Here is a 21,296-nt window from a genome sequence, read left to right as displayed (position 1 = left end):
AGTGGCTGGGTGGGGGTCTGACAGCTGGCCAAGGTCAACCCACCACACTTCCTTAGGGCTTTTTGGTTTTAGACATATCCGTGGGCTCAACAGGTATCTTTGGCAAGCATTTTGTATAAGTTCTTAAGTGTTCTCTTTATGCTATTTGCAGGTTTCAAAATTGGCTGCATTGGTGCACTGCTGTATTTTTCAAGTAACTTTTAGTGTATTTTCACTTTTTTTTCCCCCGCTGATTAAGCTACGTGTTGCCTTTTAGCTGATGAGTGAAATAAGTTGCTTACAGTTCTAACATTCCTTAATGATAATTAGTCCATGCAAAGAAGCAAATCATAGTTTTAGATCAGGAGTTCTAAGAAGTATTCTTCTTAAAGAAAAATACATAAATAATTGTGGGCAGCATGTCTGGTTTCAGAACTATTATCCTGCCATTATAAACAACAATTTGCAGTAAGAAGTTTTTTATTTTGTTTAGACTCCTTTTAGAAGAAGCTATTTTTATTGGTTTAGCTGAATCAAAATATTGATGAAAGAGGGTGCAAAGCCTTTCAGTTAGATTGCTTTGGTTAAAACTTAGTCCCAGGTGGAAGTGACTAATCATTGTTCCTATCTTGTGGTTGCTTAGTGATAATTGTGCAATAAATTAAGCTTCAGTCCAGATCTCATAGCTGCATGGTGCACTGCTGTGGTTGGTACAGTGCACTTGTTAACAAGTTTCAGCAAAGGCCAAGGGCCAACTAAGACTGGAAACAGCATGTTTCATCTCAGGTGATGGTTGAAGGACTCTGCCAGAGTAGTTAGTATGAGGAATTCTGCACAGTTTCTCCTTGTGTACTGTTCTGTTGAGAAAGTACTTTTTTGGTCAAGGTTGTCCATTTATCTAAATGCAGTGGCTTTGCTGAGGTGTGGAAGTTGAACTTAGTAATAAATGGAGTAAGAGAATAAGGATAGAAACTCCCAGAAAGGTTTCTGTAGCTTACCTGTGGATTCTCATTTCTTCTACTGTAATGATTTTTGTTAAAATAGTTGCAAACAGTACAGCACATTTTACCTGTGATTAATTTTACAATTATATTACAACCTCAGAAATTAATTTATTTGATGTTACATGCTCAGTGTTGTGTTGATTTGGTATTTTTCTTTATTCTTTCCTATTATTAATGTGATGGCAAATTTAATTGCAGTACATGTCACTGATATGGTTTTATTTGGGCTCCATATCATCCAGTAAGACAGACTTATTTATTCATTAGATGCATAAATTTGGCAGTAGAAGCAGCTAATGCTGAAATGTCTTTTTTTTGTCGAATTTTTGCATTGTTAGTTTTCCTATCATCTTTGTTTTAATTTCAGATCTTGAAGGTTGAATATGAGCTGGCATATCATGCCATTTTTCAAGTGATTCTGGGGTTGTTGATTGTTAGCCAGTCCTGAAAACTTCCCAGGCAGAAGTCTAATTTTGGGTTCCTAGTTTTGAGGACTAGCCCAAATTCAAAAGTTTTTGCAGATGTTTCCTTCTTTATTACTTCCCCAAGAATATTCTCTAACACGACGTAGTGGGTGAGATTCCCATTTGCTAAATAGAGATTTCCCATTGCCGGGCTTTTGAAGAAGATGGCTTCTTTAACTCCATTGATGCTGGATTTTGATGCTGTTCTCAACTGACCTTCCTTAATACATTATACAGCCTACCTTTCTAACTTAAAACAAAACCCCTAAATTAGTCCTTAAAGGACTTCAAAGAGAGATTAAGTGCCATTCATTATGGTGGTTGCTGCTACCATAGTCTGCAGATACAATTACTTCTCATCAAATCTAACTCTGCTGCTGTTCTATGCAGCAGCACTTAAAGCTGTGCATAGCTCACTGTAGCAGCTGCCAAGGTGATGCGAGTGATGCATTCCTCGTGGTGTTTCCTTATGTTTTATCAGTCTATTAAAATGAAAATGGAGAAGTATCCAGCTGAACTTCCTTAGTAATAGCATTTGCAACTGTATATCTATATCTATCTCTGTCTCTTTCTAAGAGTGTCATGTGCCATGTTCCAATTTTAAATGTGATCTTTGGTCCAAACTGCTGTTTAGACAAGCATCTTAAAGTTGTACTGTTCTGTTTTTATTCAGGATGATTTGTCGGTAACCATAGGTGTCACTTTGGGAAGAAATTGTGCTCATTTAATGAGCTGGACATGGGGGAAGATCACTAAGCTGTGTCATAGTATTATGGACTACTGAAAATTGTTTAGCTTTAATTAATTAACAATTTTCAACAAATAGAGAAGCAACAGTCTTAAAATGCAAACTAACTTATCATCTGTGTATTACAAATGAGTATGATATTTCCCTCTGCCTGTTCACCTTCTACGGCATGAAGAAAAAGGTGGTGTGATGGAATGGTCCAAGCAAGTGTCTGTCTTGTTGGTTTGGTGTTTCTTGCTGGCAGGTGGTACCAGCAGAAGAGCTCCATCGTCCACCTTTGTGCCATTCAGTGCCATGCAGTGGGAACTCTGACCCATTCCCTGTTATGATTTCCCTCCTGGGAAGCACCGATCTTGGCACTAAGGGATCTCCTGCGGAGAGTACTCTGAGGGGGCAGGCTCCGGAGCCTGGGCTCTGCACAGCAGCACACTGCTGCAAAAAAAAAAACCAGGAGGAAACAGTTCCCTGTGGCAAAGTGCTGCCTCAAAGGCTTCAGTGAGGGAGTGCTGTGAGGGCATATGACTTTGAAGGGCCTTCTTTATTGTCATTTAGGAGTAAACAGCAACGCTTGCCACTCAGTAAGCGCTGTGATGCCAGTGTAAAAGGTGGAGCCAGGAGTTGGTGGCGTTTCCTTTCATAGCTTTTAAAGTTGAGTATTTTATTTTCTTTTTTAGAGCTGACTGTCTAGATGCTTTTGTGATTTCAAGGAGGCTGAAGAGGGCTTTAAGTTCTTCTTTCACCTTAAATATTTTGACATAAAGATGCTTCTTAACATCTAATTGGTATAAATTATGAAGTTCTGAGGTTTGTGTGAATGCTATTATTGATTTCCTCTCCCACATCTTAAATCCATGTGACTTTTAAAGTTAAGAGCTGGCTGCATAGATCCACATGAATTTGCCATGCTTTCCTACTAGGCTGAGCATTATTAATGAGTTACACCTTGCTGTGTGGTAGCACCACACTGATTAAAAGAATTAGTAAAAAAAAAGCTGCTTATAGCAAGTCAGTCCTGCAACCTGTGCTTACTATCAATTCCTCTAAATGTAAAAATTCATTTATAGTTTGATTCCCTTAAATCAGAAATGGACACATTATATGTTTATCTGTGGTCTTTCTTTCCTATTTTAAATGAGATATGTAGCTAATCTTTTTCTAAAAAGTAGTATTTTTAACCAGCATGGCTGGTCAAATTAAACTTGAGTGTTGTGGAAGAACATTGGTGAGAAGTCTATCATAGCAAATCTAAATAAAAAATGAAGTTAACTTGCAGTACTGAAGTACTTACAATTTTTCTGTGTTTAGTATGGACTAGGAAAGACTAGTTGGCAGAAATAGCAGTGGACTACAATATAGCAACAGTAGTTTTAGATCATGGAAAGTTACAAACTCTTGTGTATAAGCTTCTGCTAAATTTTACAAAGCAAATGGGAAGATGGTAATGACTGGGGCAAGGCATAGTTGGACAGTACCTGCTGTAAGTTACTTTTTTTTCCTCTCTAAACAGGTTTTCACCTTTCTTCAATTTTTAATTTCTTTTCCTCCTTGTGCAGTGGAGAGAATGAGGTCTTTTAAGTTGTAAAGGTTGATTGTATACAAATGTACCTACCTAGGGCACTGATGTCTAAAAGAGTTTATTAACAGTCCATATGGAATATTACATGTTTGATGTTAGTTGAAATGGTTCTAGTCTAGAAACTATATAAATGGCGTTGTTGATGTCTTGCGTTACAATGGGCTTTGGTTGCTTTATCTTGTATAATACTCTGACTTTTTTTTAATGTAGCGATATTTTCTCGTTGGAAGTAATCCTGCAGAAACCAAATACCGTGTTTTGAAAATAGATCGCACTGAACCAAAGGATTTGGTTATAATTGATGATAAGGTGAGTGCCTCTCTATTTAGGTTTTTTTCAGTTATTCCAAATAATACCATCTATATGGGGGTGAATTTAAATATTACACATTTAGTCTGTTTCAAGGAAGGTATGTTACAGAATTGTAGAGTCATATAACAATTGAGGTTGGAGGGGATTTCTGGAGATTGTCTAGTCCTACCCTCATGCTCAGAGCAATGTCAACTAGATCAGATTGCTCAGGGCTATGCCCAGTTTTGTTTTGAATATGGCTGGAGACTCCACAACATCTCTGGGTAACCTGTTCCAGTGTTCAACCATCCCCACAGTAAAAATGCTTTTTCTTATGATCAAATGGAATTTCCCGTATTTCAATTTGTGCCCATTGCCTCTTGTCCTTTGACTGGATACCACTGAGAAGAGTCTGCCTGAGACTTCTTTACTTCCTTCTACCAGGTATTTATACACATTGATAAGATTCCCTCTGAGCTTTCTCTTCTGCAGGCTAATCAATCCCAACTCTCTCAGCTTCTCCTCATATGTCAGATGCATACAGTATTAGCATGAAAATTACTAGTTACGGTATCGGAGAGGCCACAAGATCTCCAAACAGCACATTCACTTTAATGAAATTTTCCCAAGTTTTTCAGTTTATTACATATATGCTCCCAATGGTTTTCTTATGTTTGGCTATGCTGTTCTAAGTGCAAAATGCGTGTAATTACTATCTAGCCAAATTTTTAGTGTTTCTGATACATCATGTCTGAAGCAAAATAAACAGCAGTGACAAGAGTTTTAATGGACACACTTGATTCCTTTCCAGGAAGTTTATGGTTTAAAATCTTAACACTTAAGATTTAGAAATGTTTGAATTCATATGTGACCATGACTATTTCTATTGCAGTGAACAGTGAATTTTGTGCATAAAATCTTGTACTTGTTGGTAGGACGGAAGCAGGACCCAGAAGATGTAAAGCAGATGTTTAGTTTATTGTATATTAAGTAAATTCTACTATTCTCTGACATGAAATAACATTTAACTACCAAAGAAGTAACTTTAGTGACTTTTATTTTAAAGCATGTGTATACGCAACAAGAGGTGAGGGAACTTCTTGGCCGTTTAGACCTGGGAAACAGAACAAAGATTGGGCAGAAGGGCTCTTCTGGGTTATCTCGAGCTGTCTCTGCTTTTGGGGTAGTAGGTAAGTGTTTTGTCTGGTTTTATAAAATCTCTTATTTCTTAAGGAGGTGAGGCTTACTGTGTCATTCTGTATATCTTTCTGTCTCCCTTTGATTTTAATTTTTTTTAAGCTGAAGATGATTGAGAAAGTTCATTCTCAAAGATAAATAAGTTTCTATGTATTTTGTGAAAACAGGTGGCCAGTACAGGGGTGAGAGTTGTCCTGTAAGTAGTTTCCTCTTTGTCACTAAGGGAGAGATCTAGGAAATAGCCAAACTCTAGAAGTTTGGTTGAAGATCTCATCAGACTCATCTGATTGTAGGACACAAATCACATGGAACCTGGCCTCCTGAATTCCAGAGCTCACAGAATGCTTTTTTAAAAGAAAAAAGTTGACATCCTTTATTAGGTTGTATTTCTTCATGACGTGCTATTCAGAAAGGTGACTTTAATTTTCATTTTGGTTAACTTTTTGCAGTGACATATTAAAAGATTTCTTTTTCATGTTTGAACAAGTATAACTGCCTAGTATATCAACTGAATTTTTAAATGCTGATCAGCTGCCCATAATCCTAGAGAATTGCTTCAAGGATTTAATACCTTCTAACTTCTTCTGAAAGTCACTACTTTCCTGCCTATTGTCAGATACTGAGGTCGCTACATTGATGGGTGATGTCTCCAAAGTAAAAGTTAATGTGTGCTCTGACAGCCCCCAAGGATACTCTGTGCTTTATTTACATCAATATGCACTTGGACATCTAAATCCAGAGCTGCAGAGGAGGTGGAGAATGCAATTACTTTAAAAGATGCTCCTGAATTTTGCATAACCACCAAAACATAAGAAAATATTACTAGTATTCTAAAGTGGCAGATTAAGCAAAATTTCTTCTATATTCTTTTTGCCCATGAAGCATTTTGGAACTTATCAATGGATGCACTTTTCTGAAATTCCTCAGGTGAGGTTTATGTGCTTATTAATTTAAGAGTATTAATAATATGGGTAAATGTAAAGAAGCTTCTAACAGTCTTGCAACATTGGCTTTTTTTGCACAAGCCATCAGTGCTCACTATCTAAATATGTGATAATATATTCATTTGGTAAGTGGTTGTGTTTAATGAAAATTTTGCATCCCAATTGTATGTTTGTTTATATGTACTCTTCATAACAGGAAAGTTTCTATTCTGTAGCTGAACAAATGTATTGGTTATCAGATATGGTGTACTATTTCTAGATTTTTTTTTTTTTTAGAAGTAACATGCTCTCTTAGTGATCTTTAGATTATCTTGCACTTTTAAAGTATATGCTTTAGATGTCTTCTGTCTTGATCCTATCTAATCATATCTGTATAAACATGTAATTTGAGGGAATGCAACTGGTCATTTATTTCTGCCTCCTGGCTCAGGTCAGGAGGACAGGACTATTTTTTGTAGAACTGGAAAGGGCAGCTTTGTTCTGTTCTCTGGTTATTTCATTAACCAGAGACAGTGCTTTCAGTGCACTCAGAATGGGGGTGCTGATAGGCTAAGTTCTGCTTCACTGTATAGTGTTTAAAAGTAGAAATCATTTTTAAATGGAGAGAACCAGGTCAAGGGGAAATGCTGGGTTACTTATCAGACTTTGGTATAACATTTGGTGAAATCCAGAGGATAGAGGCTGTTCATGTAAGTGATTTCGGTACCTGGAGGATACAGGAAGAACTTTGACTGCTATTTAACAACTCAAAGTCAATAGTCAGCTGCTTCAAATGGAAGATTTTGTTTCTTATTGTCAGCAGGGTCTCCTGTCCTTGTGCAGGTGAGAGCATTTTTCCCAGGGGGGCTAATAAGACAGAAGAAAAGTTTGCAGTTCATTCGATCACATTGCAGCCTCCAGCAGTGACAGGGAGGAAAACGTGTGCTTTGCTCATCCTTCTTTAATTTATAATGCAAAGCTAAAAGAACTGGATGTAAACACAAGTAAAAATGTGAATTGTGAGGGTTGGTTATTTTCCCCCCAATTAATATATTTGTTGACAGTGCAGCAGTGACTGAGTTTTAGGCTCTTTACTAGTAGCAACCCACCAAAGCAGCTACCTCCAGGAGCTAATTCATGTAATTTATTAGTTATTAAAACTTAGTACTGCTGTATGTATTTGAATTTATACATTTGTATTGTATTTAAAGGTTTGATATGCTTTTTCCTAATGATATGTAATAGAGACATCCAAAGAAGCAACTCGGTGAAGAAGCGTGGCTATGCCCTGTAGCAGTCGGCATGGTTGATGGTTGGACTCGATGATCTGGAAGGTCTTTTCCAACCTAAATGATTCTATGATTCTATAATTAGGGAATGAGGGTGGAGGTTTCAGAAGCCTTCTTTTTATAGGCAATAAAGCCAGACACTGCCTGTTCTACCTCCTCAGCCCTCTGGACTTCAGTAGGGTCAAGTGTTGGTATATGAGAGAGGAAATAGAAAGAAAGGATTACCCCTGATGCTCTGAATGGCTAATTTGGGGGAGATGCTGCTGCAGACAGGGAATTTAATCCCCCCCTGTTAAGGAGGGAGAGCACAAATCTGTTGTTGTACCCTCAACTCCTTTTGCTGTTCTGTGCCCCTACCCAGTAAAGAATACATAAACCTGAAAAGAAAATTGGAGGTTGAGATTCCTCCTTGCTCTGGAAAATTAACCTTTTGGTATCTGAATTAATTGGGGTATGCCTTGCTCTGAACAATGAGAGTCCTATAAAAAGCAAATACAAGTATCTTAAGTAGACAGCAACTTACTCTGACTTTTCAGTGTCTTAACTCTGCTACCTAATATTAAAAATATGCATGGTGGAAGGGAAGAAAAGTAAAAACTATGTACTTCATTGATTAACACTTACTGGAGGTAGATTGTAAGGCTCTGTGTCTATGTATATTTTTGTATGTGTATATATATGCACATTATATATATAACATTAAGAACAAACAAAAATTATGTGAAGTCTTGAAACAATTCTGATACTGTTTTTCTAAATACGTTTGATCAGATCAACACAAACATCCATCTAATAGCATTTTAATGCTGTTTTAACAGGTTTTGTCAGGTTTTTAGAAGGCTACTACATTGTGTTAATAACAAAAAGAAGAAAAATGGCAGATATTGGAGGTCATGCAATATATAAAATAGAAGATACAAATATGATCTACATTCCAAATGACTCTGTAAGAGTCACTCATCCTGATGAAGCCAGGTAAATAATGGTGGTAAACAGTGTGTACGTTTTGAATATTTTCTAAGCAATGGTGAACTACAACTAGAAATTTCGGTCGTGGATTTCCTTCTGTTAGTATGTCAATCAAGCCATTTTATCTTAGTTTATAAATTAGTGTGGAAAATGGAGAATGGGCCACAAGTTCTGTGGCCTCTAACCTGAAGGGTAAATATAACTGTTACAGTCTTTCAGAGCTTTTTGTCCACATCTCCATGTTACCTACATGTCAAAGCTACATCCTAGCAAATGTGCACCAGGAAGCATCCAATATAAACATCGTTCTTACAAGGGCAAAGTAGTGCTAATACTGGTTTATATTGTTTGGGGTACTGTTCTTTTGTTAGTAGCTCTAGCATAACGTTAGTCTCACCTGAAGAGATCTTTTGTGCCCTTCAGAAAGTGCTGAGTAGATTATTTAATGATTCTGTGCTGTCAGAATCTTGTGAATGTTGCTGTTGTAAAGGGTGATAAACTGACCCACTGGTAAGTTTAGCTTCTTTTTTCCTTTGTGACTTTTTTCTGAAGAAAGAAATTTGAGCCTCTGATCAGCAGGGAACCTTGTATGAAATGTACAACTAGGCCCTGGCAGTGTTTTTATCAGGATGGGGTAACTTCTATGATATACCAGGCAAATGGAATTAAACTGCTTTTCAGTCAGTACCAAGTGTGAATAGTCAAAAAGCAATGGATTATGATAAACTGATGTCAGGTAATAAATCAAGCCAATGGTAACTATTAAAAAAGTTTCCACTTTTAAGGTATGACTGTTCGTAAACCTCAGTCTCCCCTCTTAGAATGCAGCAGACCATATTATCTAACCTGTATATTTATGGTGTTAGCCATTTTATCATTCATAGACAGTGTTATGGTTTCTTCTGAGAATTTGCAAGGGTATGACAGATTGAAGTAGAAATTTCTTCTCTTGTTCATTTATTTGAGAATAACTGTGAAAGTCTTTAATTCTTATATAGTATTGTTGGGAATTTGCTTGTGTAAGTCCTAGAGAATTTGACCCACATATGTGGAAAATAGAGCTACAACTTTATCTACAACTGCCTAAAGAAACTGAGTATGTATGTGAGTAGACACTGGATTAAAAAAAAAGTCTATTTGATGTATTTAATCCAGATGCTGATATTCTAGTGGAATTACCTGTCAAAACAATAACAGTAAGATAGGAAGAGAACATATGACAAGAGTCAATATTTGTATGTAGTTTAATTTCAGAGGTACTCTGAATGACTTCTTGGGGTCTGTCTGGTTAAACTAATAATTTTCCCTGTAACTTGAATTATTTTGCTAGGTATCTGAGAATCTTTCAAAATGTGGACCTTTCTAGCAACTTCTATTTTAGGTAGGTATTAGTTACTAATTTCTTTTAAAAAACTGTATACTTACACTTGCTATAAGATTATTCTTTTGGATTTTGATACCCAAGATCTTTAGGTTGGTATTCTGGGGAAATAAGACACATGATCACCCTGCTTGTCCATTTTTGTCTGTGTCTTTTGAACTTGCTTTCTCCTTCAACAAATTGATTAGGAATGTAGTCTCCATGGAGTTAAAAACTATAGAACTTTTCCACTGTCTGTTGAGCCTTGCCAGATTATGCAGTTCTCTCTCTGGAAAAGTTTTCAGGGGGGTTTGCTTGTCCTGTTAGTTTTTCTTTGTTGATTTCATTTTCCAGAAATAAAGCTTTGTCTTGATTCAGAAGCAAAGATAGAGAGATAGGTCCTCATCTAAGATAGACCCTGTGTAGGGTACATCTTTCATAGGGCCTTCTAGGCATTGCTAATTCTCTTGCTTATTGTTTCACAAATGCCACACATAAGACAAGTTTCTGTGTCCCAGCTACTATTACATATGAGATCTTTGGGACAGCAGAAAAATGGGGGAAATGTGGTGATAAACCTGGCAGTAGTAGTTAGAAGACTTTGACTTAAACTAAACAAAAAAACCTCCTCTTGCAAGTACTGAAAGGTGTATCAGTCTAGAAGAAACTTCTATTGAAAAATAAAGGCTTTTTGTCACAACTGTATCTCTGAAGACAAAACCTACCAAAGGTTCATGTCCATTTTGTGGTTTTGCATGGGAAGGCTTTTTCACACTATAAAACCTGAGATTTTCTTCCATGCTTTGTGTCCCCGCCCTAACATTGTACAACTTTCTTTTTTTTTTTTTTTTTTTTTTTTCTTCTTCCCCCCACCCCCAGCTTGGAGATGATGCGTATATACTGTTTCTGTGGCAGTACGTAGAGGGGAAAGGAGAAGGTTCTTTTATCTCTCTGATGAACACATTTATCAGCTTAATTTAAATTGTTCTTGCCTGAAATCATAGCATATTTTTCTGCATGGTTTTCATATAAATCCTGAACAGAACTAGAAGTTAGTTATAACAAAACCTTTGGTCTAAGGGGAAAATGGAGGAATAGCCTGAACAAGTCTTTTACTGGCATACTATTTAAAGCTTCTGTTACATACAAATTGAGCATGTAACAGATCTCCCCCCCTCCCACCCCCAACAGATAAGCCTTTCAGGTTGTTATTATGGGTTAGACTTTGTTATCCTTAGTGATAAATCTAAATGTCCAATGTTTAAATACATTTTTTTAGATCATTAATGAATATCTAGAACTTAAAGGAGAGCCAGTAATCACTGATGCTGTCTTAGGCTAAAATGGAAATCTGTGTGTATTTCTGATTCAAGTGTTGTGTAAATTTGGTTTCTCCTCGGGGAAATGAATCCTAGTGGCTTATAAAATTTAGCAATTAGTGTAGAGTGTTGTCAGTATAAAAGACACGAGATGCAGAATTTGTTACCATCGTGGAACTAATAAAAAAACCCACCTTTTGTTTATTCAACAGCCACTCTCTTAAGATGCATCTGTGCTGTAATCACAAATTTGACGACAGATAACAGTTTTTGTGGACCAAATTTCTGGCTGTTTTGAGTTCAGGTAGTAGTCAGAGAGTAGTACTTAAATCTCAGAAGACTAGGTTTTCTCTGTATGTGGATATTTGTGGTGGAATAGCTATTTTTGACCTTCAGGACTGCTTCTTGGGACATAGTGAATTAAGTTTGTTGATATGCTTTGTCCAAAAGGCATGTTCAGTTTGCAGTTATTAGAAGAATATAAATACAATTTCAGCTATTGTACTGTAAACAGTTTCTATGTTTGTAAAGCTCCTTTTGGAAATAATTTGTATAGTTTGCCATTGTAGAATCAGAATCTGTGTATCTTGTTTAAAAGTCTTTTTTTAATGGATAAAATAGTACTGTGTTAAATGTAAGTACAGATGGAGAGTAAGGGTTTCAGAAAAGCCCTGTGTGTCTACAATTATTAATAAATGTTAACTGTCTATCAGTTACAGCTATGACCTATCTCACTCCCTTCAGTATAATCTTACTGTCCTGAGAATGCCACTTGAGACATTAAAAACTGAAACAACCCAGACCCGACAAGAGAGTTTTGATATATTTGAAGATGAAGGACTTTCAACACAGGGTGGAAGTGGTAAGCAAATATGCCTAATTAAACTAATGTTGTTGGTCATGAGTACATTTAGAATATGTTCCACTTAAGTTTACTTTTAAGAAACATTTGGGTCTTCTGTATTGATCAGTAGTCTCATAACGGTCATAAGTTAATAAAAGATTATGTAAAGTGCCAATTACAGACATTTGAATTTGAACAATGCCATTTCTAGAGGTGATTAATAATTGTTTTGTTAATTTACATTGCAACTCAGGGAGATAATTGAGCATGCTGACGTTTTTTAACAATCGATTATTCAACTGACTTGTAAGACTCCCAATAGGAATGAATTACAAAGACAGTGGGAAGCAATAGCTAATTAAGTACTAATAAATCTTTTTGTTTCATGTTGGCAAATATTGATGACAGAAGAATTGTATGAAGTTAGTGTCAACTTCATGTAGTAACTACCATCAGGAAGTCTAAGAAAAATTACTGTTTTCAGTTGAAAACTACAGCCTTCACTTTTGATTTAACGTATTCATAAGAGTGTAAAGATGACTAGACAGCTAGGAAAACTATTTTCTCTCCCTTTTCTTCACTCACGCACACACACACAAAGTTTCCCCTGAAATTCTTAATGTTGGATTTCATTCTGTTGAAGTTGATGTTTTTCATGTTTTATTGTCCTATGACTTGTACTAATTACCTGGATGCTTGTCAAAAAATTACTTTTTTTTTTTTTTTACTTTTTGGTATTGTATATGTGACACCACTTTTTTCCTTGTTTAATCATGAAATATCAGAAACAACAGTGCTATCTTTGATTTATACGGAGTATGTTGCTGTAAAAGTGGTCCCAAACAGCTGTGGAGATTCAACTAGCCTTTTTAGACAGTAATAGAACATCATGCTGTTTAAATACATCACTGATAAGCAAAATAGTAGGACAGAGAAAGTCTGCTACTATTTTGCTTAACACTATGGACTTGATATGGAAGCCAGCTTAGATGCAACATCTGGATCTGTGCTTGTATTGGTTATAGAGAGGCTCAACAGCTTCTCTGCATTACCACCCTTATTTGTAGTCACCTGCTGTATAACCTCTGTTCCACAGAATATATAATACACAGAGAAATATGATACAAAGATCCCTTTTCTCCTAAAGTAACTCTGGTTCTTTGAGATAGTGTGAATTGCATGACTTGTCTTCCATCTCTTCTAACCCAAAATGAATCTTCAGAGGCTCTGAAGGAATTTATTGGTCCTGTTTTCTGTGCCTCCAAAGGGGACTGCGAAGGTCTGACAAGGACATAGTTAAGATATAGAAATGCCTGAAACAATCCCTGACCCAAATTTATGCAAGATAAACTTGGACACTGTTTGTCCACTCTTTTGTTTTTGACACCCTTTCATCATAACACCTAGAATAGACCTACACTGACTACAATTCAAAGAATGATAGTGAATGTTAGGTAAGTAACTAATCATCTTTGAAACTGGAACTTATTATGTTAAATACTTGTAAACATCTATCATACTCTCATTTAAAAGCCTAAAAGTAATGTTGTATACAGTATGCCCTAAATCTAATGGCAAAATGGAAAGATAATCAAATACTGTATTTCCTTTTAAAGAAGAGTGATCTGCCCCGCCCCGCCCCCCCGAAAAAGATACTACTAACATGGAGATATATAATCAGGATATCAGGAATTGGTTGTCAAAAACTACAATGGCAGAAATTACCATAAAGAGCAGAGGGAGCAATAAGTCCTCCTCTGCAAAGGCTTTATCAGCAAGATCCCTCAGGAATCCATACAGTGGCATCATCTCTTCTATGTCTTTGTGAAAACGTTGGGAGATAACGATGCCATAACCTTGACCTCATCAGCAGTATGCTGATAGCACACACAACTCCATTTTCAGTAGATATTAGTAACATACCTGTTGAGATGATAGAATATCTGTAAGAAATAGCTGCCTGTCATTCAAGAACAAATTATCACCAAAGTAATACTGCTAGAAATGAAAGAGGACAAATCGCTGACCAAGCGCTTGTGGCCGGGTCCTGCTGAACGTATACACTCCTTCACCAAAATGGTTACATCTCTTTTCCCTGGGCTTATGGTAAATTGGGTGACTAGGTAGCAACAGTTTGTTCAACAGCTGTATTTTCACCTTCAGTCTGTTATGAGAACTCATCTTTTTCCTGCAGCAGAACATTTGGCTGCTATAATTGACATACATACTGCTACGATATAACGTCCTGCCAGAAACTTTATTTGAAAAAACTACACAAAAAATGTGGGTAATAGAGTTCTTGTCCTATTCCTCCTCTTTAAGATTCAGACTGTTTCAATTCCTTTCACCACCTTTTAGTGCCAGTTGTCATCTTGGTCCTGATTTTTGAAACAGAAAAAGGCTTAGGTTCCAGATGTATCAGAAATTGAGTTTTAATTTGTAGGTCTACAATAGCTGCATTTCTTGGTGTCAGTGCAAATTAGGAACACCATGCTAAATTATGTAGGAAGAGGATTGGCGTGCTTTTTGTAAAGGTGGCCAGGGCTATGCATGATCTTCCAGAGCCTAATAGGTAACTCCAGAGCTGACCCAGATTTGAAAAGCTTATAAAGTCCTCCTATGAAAGTATTTTTGTCTTAACTGAAATTCACAACTTGATTTATTTCCCTTAATATCAAATCCTCTGCTGCTACCATGCAGAGATCCCTTTTCAGTACTGGAAGTATCAGAAACTTCTGCATGAAGGCACTGAAATGCTACAGTAACTAGCAACCGTAGAAAAATTGTAAATCCTCGTAAATGCTGAACTTCAGCATGTGCTTGAAGTTACCTGTGTATGGCAAGCTTCAAGGATGTGAGTAAATGATATGCTGAGTTCCAGTCAAGGGAAAATCAAAATAAAGGTCCGATGACCTGGATTTTAAAACAGTCCAATGCAGGTAAGCTTGTTTTTTAATTGCTAATGCATTTTCATTGTAACAACGTCCTAGGTGTATTTGGGATTTGCAGTAAGCCTTACGAAAAGTATGTGTGGAATGGCAAGCTTCTGGATGCAGTAAAAAATACTGTTCATCGTGACTGGCTGCTGTATATTATTCACGGATTCTGTGGGCAATCAAGTATCCTTTTACCCTTGTAACAAATGTTAGTGTATCCATTTTTTTAAAAGAAGTTTGAACATGTGAAATACATTGAATTTATTTGTCATGTAAATACTTTTCAATTTTAGAATGATTGGTTGGCTTTTCGTTTCATTACTTTTCTAGGTTTTATGATAAATAAAAAATACGGTTATGTTCTTATAACAGGGACCTGACACAGGTAGAGTGCATTCTTAGTGAGGCACTTTCTGAAAGCATGGGCTTTAGTAATAAAGAACTTGAGAGGATTTTAAGGCTCAGCTGTATTTTTTCACAGGTATTTGAGGAAAGGGAGAAAAGCTAAACCAAACTGAATTGCTGACATAGAAATGTTCTCTTACTAATCTTCTTTAAAACATTTTTTAATAACTGAGATTTGCAGAAATTCTTGTATTTACTCTGTTTCTGTTGAAGATGATGATAGAACTTCAGGCCTGCTGTGTGAAGAGGGTTAAGTAAACTCTAGAACATCTGAAAATCTTTTTTTTCTATGTTATTTAAAGTGTGTAAATGTGTCTATGTACATTGTAGTAGGAGGAGAAAAAGTCCAAATGCATATCACACTCCAAAGAAATGCCATCTCAACATCTTAGATGATAAGAATTTAGTATATTAGAGACACTCTGATCATCAACAATATTATGTTAGTTTAAAAGCCTATCAACAAATATCTGGGGAAGCAAATACAATTACGAGGTTAAGGTTAGTGGTGTCTTTGCAAAATTTAATTTTGCTTTTTCATGATTGTAAGGCTGCTGGTCATTGGTTTAGTCCCCAGATGGAAAGCTAGATCTGTTTTTATATAGCACTATTTCACCTGTGGTCTTACTTAATCAAAGTAGTAGCTGTGGATCTGACCACCAGTATTATGCGTGCAGCTGCTTAGTGAGTGACAGTAGTCTTTGCTGTAGGTATTTGATGAGCAAATGTCTTCTTCCCTCTTGTGCCTCCCTTATGCTAAGGAAGCAGTGATAGTCATGCTAGACATCTGATTCTATCTTTTTTTTGTTTTTAATAAAAAATAAAAAGCCTAAAAGAAAGCCATTACTGTATCTGTAGCTGTTTGCTTCTGGCTTTCAGTTGTTGTTACTTAAGTAGTTGCAATTTATCTCCTTTTCCAGACAAATAATTAGAGGGTGACTAATATACCTGATCTGAAAATAGAAGCTCCCAGGCTTTAATCTCAGTATTCACAAAAGCAGTATTTGCAGGCCAAGGTGATTCTTATGCCTATTTCACCTCCATTGTCACTTCATAAAATAGAAATACTTCTCTATCTTGTGAAAAGTGGTTGATGTATTGTAATGTAGATTCCATTTTCAGAGTTCTTCAAAGTGATTGTTGAAGAATCTCTCTCCCAGCTGCAAAAGAAATTTGGAAATGATACTCATCACTGTTAAGGAGATTTTAGTAAATCAGATGTTTCAGTGTCATACACCTCTTTTACAATTTATTTTTGCTTGCATGAAGTAAGTGAACAAAAAATTGCATGTGACATGTAAACCTTAACTTCTCTTTCAAGAACTGTTAATATACGGTCGCCCTATATATGTCACTCTGATAGCCAGAAGATCAAGCAAATTTGCTGGAACACGTTTTCTGAAACGAGGAGCAAACTGTGAGGTAAATTAAATGTGATTTTAGGGGTTTCCCCCTGTCCCCCAACAATATGAAAGCTTGAGCTTGACTGACTGGAGAACTGAAATATTTTAGAGGGGGGTTAGGATTTTGGCTGTAAATGATGCTATTAAATAATGTTATCACAACTATCACTACATTTTTAATTGAGATAATAAAGCTGTCCTTAAAATAGTAAGTCTTAACAGGCTTTTTTTTTTTTTTCCCCTACACTTAGAGATAATGTTATTTCCCAAATAGAGGAAAAAAAATAGAAATCTGGTAATATACCTGTAGGGACAAATGGGAATTTAACCTTCAGTGATGTTCTCACTACAATGATTTGGTGTCTTACAGTTTAACTGTACTCTGTAAAGATCAGTTCTCTATAATGCATGCAGCTCTGAAGTGTCATGTCTACATCATATGTGTATTTCTGTTTGTTTTTTTTTTTAGGGAGATGTTGCTAATGAAGTGGAAACTGAACAAATACTTTATGATGCTTCAGTTATGTCATTTTCTGCGGGGAGTTACTCTTCCTACGTTCAGGTTCGAGGATCTGTCCCTCTGTACTGGTCTCAAGATATTTCAACTATGATGCCTAAGCCACCCATAACACGTACGTACAAATTATTCTTTGTGATAGATAAAGGTTAGCGCTGTGTTCTAAAGGAACACCTGAGAGTAAGTGAAAACTAAATTTGCAAAGATGAACAAATTGTCTATGTATTTGTTCTTTGGGAAGCCATAATTTAAGGTGAATCAATGTTTTTATAATAAACATCAAGGCATACAAGCATTCAACCACATAAAAAGGTGCATTTGGTGAAATTAAATAGAAAAAAAATCTCCATCTTAGATTCACGTTCAGCAATGGAATACAAAAAACTTCTGTTTGGACATGTCAGCTTTCTTTGTGCTCACTTTGTATACAGAGTTAGCTACATTCATCTTAGTATTGTGGATAAAATTTTGAACCTATTGAAAATAGTGGAAAACATCTGACCTAAGTTTAATGGGGCCGGAATAATTGCTCTTTGTAAGCATGTCATGAAAGTTTTGGTTAAGAAGTCACTTCCAATTTGGAAAAGGGAAGATCTTTTTTTAACGGCTTTTGCATGAAAAGAGGGGCAAGTATGTAATTGTATGATTACTATCAGAGAATTAGTATATATTTTGTGAAGAGTACTTTTAAGGGAAAATGATTTAAGTGACTCTACGGCTCACTTAATATCATCCTGAATATATGTATTTATTGCAGTGGACCAAGCGGATCCTTTTGCACATGTTGCTGCTCTTCACTTTGACCAAATGCTTCAGAGATTTGGCTCTCCCATTATTATTTTGAATCTTGTGAAGGTACTATATTTTGAATGTATTCTATATGTTTTCTGATTTTTAATATTATGCTTATTTCTGTAGAGTCTCTGTGTAATTTTGGTTGTGTTCCAAACTAGTATTAGCTTATAAATGGAATATTTTCTTCATAAATCTCATCCTACACAGTATAGTACAAAACCCTCTAACTGCTTCTACTACTGCCCTTCAAAAAAAAGAAGTTTCCCGTGTTTATAGACTTCTTCCAGTAACCTTTCTCTGTTGGTTTCAGGTTTTTGCTATTATCCCTTAGATGAGAGTAAGTCCAAATAAATTTACCACTAAATTTAATTTAGCACTAAAAAATACTAAAATAGCATGGTTCCATGCAAAGTGAGGTTTGTAGGCTTCTTGACACAGATGACTGAGTTATTTGAAATATTATGATAAATACGTATCTTCTGTTGTTTGCTCCACCTGGTAGACTTATGGAAGTATGAGCGGGAGGGAAAACTGAAGCATCGAATGCTAGCTAACGGGCAGTGCCATTGGCAGCAGGGCTGGACTAGTAGGGGGAGCTTCATGATTGCTGCAGTAATTCAATTCAGTTCACTGCTGTGTGAGAGGCTGTGGTACAAACAGGTGGCACTAATTTTGGATATTACATCTTGTATTTGTGTTGGGGTTTTTTTGTTTTGTTTTTTGTCTGTTCTGATCCAACAATTTTCTGTGATGGTGTACGTTTCCACATTTGAGTTTAATATATTGATTTGTTTTCCTTGAATCATATCTTATTTCTTTTTAGTCTTTAAAAAAAATGATTTAATTTATCGTATTGTAAAACATTTTATATTCAGTAGAAAAAAGGATCTTTTATGTGCATGTAGGATCCGTTCCTAGTATTAAAAAACAGGGAAAATACAAAAGGAAGGCTTTTAAAACTCTTAAGTTGTAATAAATGGCAACTAGATAACCTATTTTCTATTTCTAGAAGCTTTCCTGTGTAGGAGTGCTTTTAAGACTGTACAAGAGTCTGTGGAATCAACTTGGGATAGCATTTGTTGACAAGAAGATGATTTTATCTCTTGCAGCCATAGCTTTCAAAAGCCATTGTTACAGTGTGAGTCTAGGCTCACATGACCTTGACACATCAATCATTATATGCTTTTATTCACAGGGCTTTTGATATGGTGGCTGAAAATGCATCTCTTTCTTTCCCTCTCTGTAGATGCTCAATAATAAGATTCTAAAATTCATGTTTCTTTATTACTTTATGTACTGCTTAAAAAAAAAAAAAAAAGGGAGTGGGGGGAAGCCCCCCAGTCTGAACACCTTTTTTTGAATGTTGCTGTTGCTTTTACACAAATGCTAAGCACTTCTATCTCCGATACTTTTGTTATTTGATTTCTTAAATGTCGATGAAATATAAATCTATGTCCTCCTATATCTGTCTATCAAAAACTTGTTAACTAGTAATGAATGTATTAGGATTCTTTTGGGTTTGTTTATTTAGGACTGCTATTATATATTTAAAGCAGTTTCTACAGCATAAGTTCAGTATAGGTGTTAATTTGGATGAATTTGAGAGGAAAGCCATAATAATATATAGAGTACCAAAACATACGGTATATTCAGAGAACGGTAAGATAATTCTAATTTTTTTTTCATTATTTCGGAGATGGGAGCTGTTGTTCCCCATCTCCTGTCCGTAATGGAGAACAATTTGCCTGAATCCTCTTGTACCCCAGAACTGAATGGGATACTTTCCTTTCTGCCTGGTTTTTTCCTTCTCTTTTGTCTTTGTCCATTTCCTCTGTATTTCCACTTTTGTTTCCATGTGCTCTTCTTTACTTTTATAGGGTTCCGTTTTTCAACCAACGATTATGCACAGTTGAAAAAGGTGACTTTTACTACTCACACAGATGAGTTGTTAAAAACCCAGAATGTTTAGATTTTTCTGTCTCTTCTGTTCTTAATTGTACTAGTTAAGAACTGCCTGCTGTTGTTACAGCTTCAACTTTTTATTTTTGTTATATATACATAGATGTATATGTGTATGTGTATGGGTTATGTACATTTGTTAATGAAAATTGTAATGTTAACTTCCTTTTTGCTAAAGGAACGTGAAAAAAGAAAGCACGAAAGGATTCTTAGTGAAGAACTTGTTGCTGCTGTGACATATCTCAACCAGTTTTTACCCCCGGAGCATGCAATTATATATATACCCTGGGATATGGCCAAATACACAAAAAGGTAGAAAAGATCCTTCTTTGTACTGGTGCTCTTAGCCACAATACAAATAACTGTGTGCTACTGAGTATGTCGCTTTCCAGTTGCGTGTAGCTTAGGAATGATGGGAGAATTTTATTAAGATCTATGGACGGAATAAAACCTTAGCTTTTTTAAGGATTTTTAATGTTTTCTGTGGTTTCTTACCAAAGTGGAGCAAGGCCTGAAAACTTTGTAATTCTCTGCAAAGGAAAATTTTAGAGAAAAGCCACAAAAGAGCCATCAACATTCACTTTTTATTTTGAATTAGTCAAAACATTGTATTCTGTCAGATGTTCCATTTCAGTCATTGAATTTATTGAGTTACAAAATTTTGGAAAACAAGGGGTTTCATATCAATCAGTCTTTTCCATTTCCTCTTCCAAAAGAAAATGAGGGCATTAATTTCAATGTTACAAAACAAATATATTCTGTAAATATATTCTGTAAATATATTCTGCAACTTTTTTATTCTAAAATTTTGGACAATGGAATGCTGTACTACGATCATGTGAAGAAGATGAATGTTTTCCTAAATTTAGAAATATTTACAAGGCATAAACATTTTAAATTACAGGTATAGACTGCTATTCTTAAGTAACACACAACTCGGTTGTAAAGTTCTCTGATCTGCATATGTCTACTGTATTTTATAATGCCAGAAATTCTAGACAAATGATAAGAATTGTTGGATCAAATTTCAGATATCCGTTAATTTAGCAATCTGAGCAAAACAATGGAAAAACTGGTGTGGTTAAAGGGCAGGAATATAATTAATGTTTGTCAATTAATTTTTTGTGAAAAAAGCTTTGGAAAACAATCCTTATTTGCTATTTGAGATTACAAGTTGGTTGATATAGTCGTGTAGGTGTGAAACTGTTACTTTAAAGTTTAACATGGTTTCACACTACTTTTTTATTCTAAAATGGCATTGTGTACAGTTAGGTGTATATGCAATTGTGGTACAATTAAATAGCAAATCTCAAAATAA

The 21,296-nt window shown here is 35.7% G+C and overlaps 1 protein-coding gene across 1 annotated transcript in view; it reads left to right on the top strand.

Annotated features, from left to right (window-relative positions):
- FIG4 (FIG4 phosphoinositide 5-phosphatase) overlaps positions 1-21,296 on the top strand; it is a 71,514-nt gene that overhangs the window by 7,715 nt on the left and 42,503 nt on the right. The window contains exons 2-11 of the mRNA XM_075046816.1: positions 3,982-4,080; positions 5,129-5,252; positions 8,290-8,446; positions 9,771-9,821; positions 11,833-11,981; positions 14,954-15,082; positions 16,626-16,726; positions 17,177-17,339; positions 17,982-18,079; positions 20,157-20,290. Coding sequence (XP_074902917.1) covers positions 3,982-4,080; positions 5,129-5,252; positions 8,290-8,446; positions 9,771-9,821; positions 11,833-11,981; positions 14,954-15,082; positions 16,626-16,726; positions 17,177-17,339; positions 17,982-18,079; positions 20,157-20,290 — 1,205 coding nt within the window. The remainder of the gene's footprint in view (positions 1-3,981; positions 4,081-5,128; positions 5,253-8,289; positions 8,447-9,770; positions 9,822-11,832; positions 11,982-14,953; positions 15,083-16,625; positions 16,727-17,176; positions 17,340-17,981; positions 18,080-20,156; positions 20,291-21,296) is intronic.

This window comes from Buteo buteo, chromosome 15 (genome assembly GCF_964188355.1).
Source record: "Buteo buteo chromosome 15, bButBut1.hap1.1, whole genome shotgun sequence".
Taxonomy (NCBI): Eukaryota; Metazoa; Chordata; class Aves; order Accipitriformes; family Accipitridae; genus Buteo; species Buteo buteo.
This window is presented reverse-complemented; position numbering and strand designations above follow the sequence as displayed.